Source organism: Passer domesticus, chromosome 26 (genome assembly GCF_036417665.1).
Source record: "Passer domesticus isolate bPasDom1 chromosome 26, bPasDom1.hap1, whole genome shotgun sequence".
NCBI lineage: Eukaryota > Metazoa > Chordata > Aves > Passeriformes > Passeridae > Passer > Passer domesticus.
The window spans coordinates 3,723,492-3,725,991 of record NC_087499.1 but is presented as its reverse complement, the minus strand read 5'-3'; the positions used below and the strand labels follow the sequence as shown (position 1 = coordinate 3,725,991).

Below are 2,500 nucleotides of genomic sequence, written 5' to 3'. Positions count from 1 at the left end.
TTCGCCCGTCGAGCGACGGCCGGCCGTCCGGCCGTCGCACTCGTCGGCGGCCGATGGCGACCGGCGAGGGACCGGGTGGCGAGGCCGCCTTCGGGGCCCGGAGGAGGCGGCTCCTCCGGCCCTTCCCGCACCGGGGAGCGGGCCTTTCGCCGGCCGGCGAAATCCCGCTCTCGGGCCCAGCGGCCCCTCGCGCAGCGGAGGAACTCCAAGGGCCGAGCCCCCGGGCGTTCCGGGGCGCGTGCGCGCTCCCCTCGCGTGCGACCCGCCGCCGGGCTGGTGCGGCGGCGGCGGCGGCGGTGGCGGCTTCGGTCGTCCCGTCGCCGGCGCCGCGGCCTCCCGGCGGGGTCGGCCGAGCGTGCTCGGTGGTCGGGCCGCGTCTCCGCGCCGGCGGGGCGGCCCGAGCCGCGGTCGTCCTCTCGGGCGCAGCGCCGGGCTACTGAGGGAGACCCCGGGCCCCGAGAAGGACGCCGCGGTGGTGGCGGCAGATGTCGGGCGCGCCCCCGCCGGTGGACGCTCCCCCGAGGGCGGCAGCGGGAGAGGCACCCCGGCGGGGCCATGCAGGTCGTCTCCCTCGCCCCAGGGCCAGGTACCTAGCGCTCCGCGCCTCGGCGGGTCCCCAGGTTCCCTCGGCGTCGTCAAACGCCGCGGGGGCCGAAAGGGGCCCGCCGGGCCGGGCGGCGGTTTAAAGACTCGGGCGGCTCGGCGCGCCCCGCCGCGGCGGCGGCGGCGGTGCCGGCGGCGGCAGGCGTGCGCCGGGCGGTGGCGCGGCGCCACTGAGGGGTGGGGAGCCGCTCCCGCCGATCCCCTGCGGTGGTGTCCGTTGCCACCGGCCGCGCGCCCGCCGCCGCCGTCGTCTCCGCCGCGCGCGCGGGCGGCGGGTAACCGCGCCGCGCCGGGGAGGGGCGCCCTGCCCCCCCCTCTCTGCGGCCCGGCCTCGGCGGAGAGGCCGCGGCGCGTGGTCGTGCCGCGGGGCCGGCCGACCCGCTCCCCTCGAAACCGGGGCGATGCCGGCAGAGAGCGCGCGCTCTCTGCCTTTCCTCAGCCGCGGGGTTGCGGCCGCCGGCGCCCGCCGCGCTCTCTCCTTGGCCGCTCTCTCCTTGGCGCGGCCGTGCCTCTCCCCTCGACGGCCTTCTCCTCGAACGCACCGGCGGCGCCGTCCGCCGGACGTCCCCGGCCCGACCGCCCCCCCACCCCGTCTGGGGCGAGCGCTCGGCGGTGCCTCCGTCGGCGGAGGCCCGCGAGCGCGGGCGGCCCCGTGCCGAGCGGCGGCGTCGCCGCTCGGCGAGTGTCCCCCCCTCCCGCCCGGGGGGGCGGGGGCGGCCTGCCGGGCGGCGCCCTCCGGCGCCGTCGGCCGTCCCGGCCCGGGCCTCACCCGTCGCGTTCCCGTCGCCCTTCCCGGCCGCGTGTGGGCCGAAGGGAGGGCGTGCGGGCAGCCGCGGGGGCGCTTCCCCGCCCGGTCTCCGCGTGGGAGCGCGGCGAGCGGGCGTTGCCCCCCGGCTCGGCGCCGTACGCCTTCCGCCGGGCGCGTGCCCGGGGGAAGGGGCCCCGACGGCGCGACGCGGCTGCGGTGGGCCCGGCAGGGCGGCCGCGGCGGCGGCGGGTCCGCCGCCCGGCCGGCCTCGGGCACCCGCGGCGCCGGCTCGGGTCTCGGTGGCGTCCGCCTCCGGCACCGGCGACGGGGTGCGGCCGCCGGTCGCTGGCCTTTCCGACGGGAGCGGTTCCCGCGGGGGGCGCGCCGGCGGTGCGGTCGTCGGCGCGTGCCGTCTCGAGCGTTGCAAGGCCGCTGGGGAGAGCCGGCCGCGCCGCGGCGCGGCGAAGGGGAGCCGGCGCGTGCGGGGGCCGACGGCCGTCGTGCCCCCGGCCGCGTGTGCGTGTGTGTCGTCCCGTGCAATCGAGGTCGGGCGGGCCGCCGTGCCCCCCGCGGTCCGTCGCGCGCCGTGCTGGCCCTCCGCGCGGAGGCCGGGCCGAGCCCGGGCGCCTGGGCCGCCTCCGAAGAACGGCACACGAGGCGGCGTCTCCCTTTGCGGGGGGAGGCGGTCGGGGGCGCGGGTCCCCCCGCCTTTTCGCCGGCCTTCGGAGCGTTCCGTGGGCCTTTTTTTTTTTTTTTCCTCCGTTTGTTTGTGCTCGTACGGTCGAAGCCAGGCCGCGCGCCCGCGCGTCCTCGGCGCAAGAGAAAGGGGCCGCTCGGCGTGAGCGGTCCCGGCCCCTCCGCGCGTGCGGGGTCGGTGCCGAAAGCCAGACAACTCTTAGCGGTGGATCACTCGGCTCGTGCGTCGATGAAGAACGCAGCTAGCTGCGAGAATTAATGTGAATTGCAGGACACATTGATCATCGACACTTCGAACGCACTTGCGGCCCCGGGTTCCTCCCGGGGCTACGCCTGTCTGAGCGTCGCTTGACGATCAATCGCCGTCCGGGGGCCACCCCGGCGGCGCGGCTGGGGTCGCCTCGCAGGCCCGTTGCCCGCGGTGGGCGGCGGCGGCGGCGGCCGGCCGGTGCC

The 2,500-nt window shown here is 79.8% G+C and overlaps 1 protein-coding gene and 1 non-coding gene across 2 annotated transcripts in view; one reads left to right on the top strand and one right to left on the bottom strand.

Moving 5' to 3' along the window:
* Positions 1-635: 635 nt before the first annotated feature.
* LOC135286310 (basic proline-rich protein-like) overlaps positions 636-2,500 on the bottom strand; it is a 4,621-nt gene continuing 2,756 nt past the window's right edge. Inside the window, exons 4-5 of the mRNA XM_064399425.1 lie at positions 2,379-2,500; positions 636-2,019 (exon numbers count right to left, since the gene is read on the bottom strand). The exon at positions 2,379-2,500 is cut by the window's right edge and continues 764 nt beyond it. Of these exons, the coding sequence (XP_064255495.1) occupies positions 636-2,019; positions 2,379-2,500 (1,506 nt within the window). The remainder of the gene's footprint in view (positions 2,020-2,378) is intronic.
* LOC135286424 (5.8S ribosomal RNA) lies at positions 2,242-2,394 on the top strand. The gene has a single exon (XR_010350746.1). It is a non-coding gene; the product is annotated as a 5.8S ribosomal RNA (ribosomal RNA).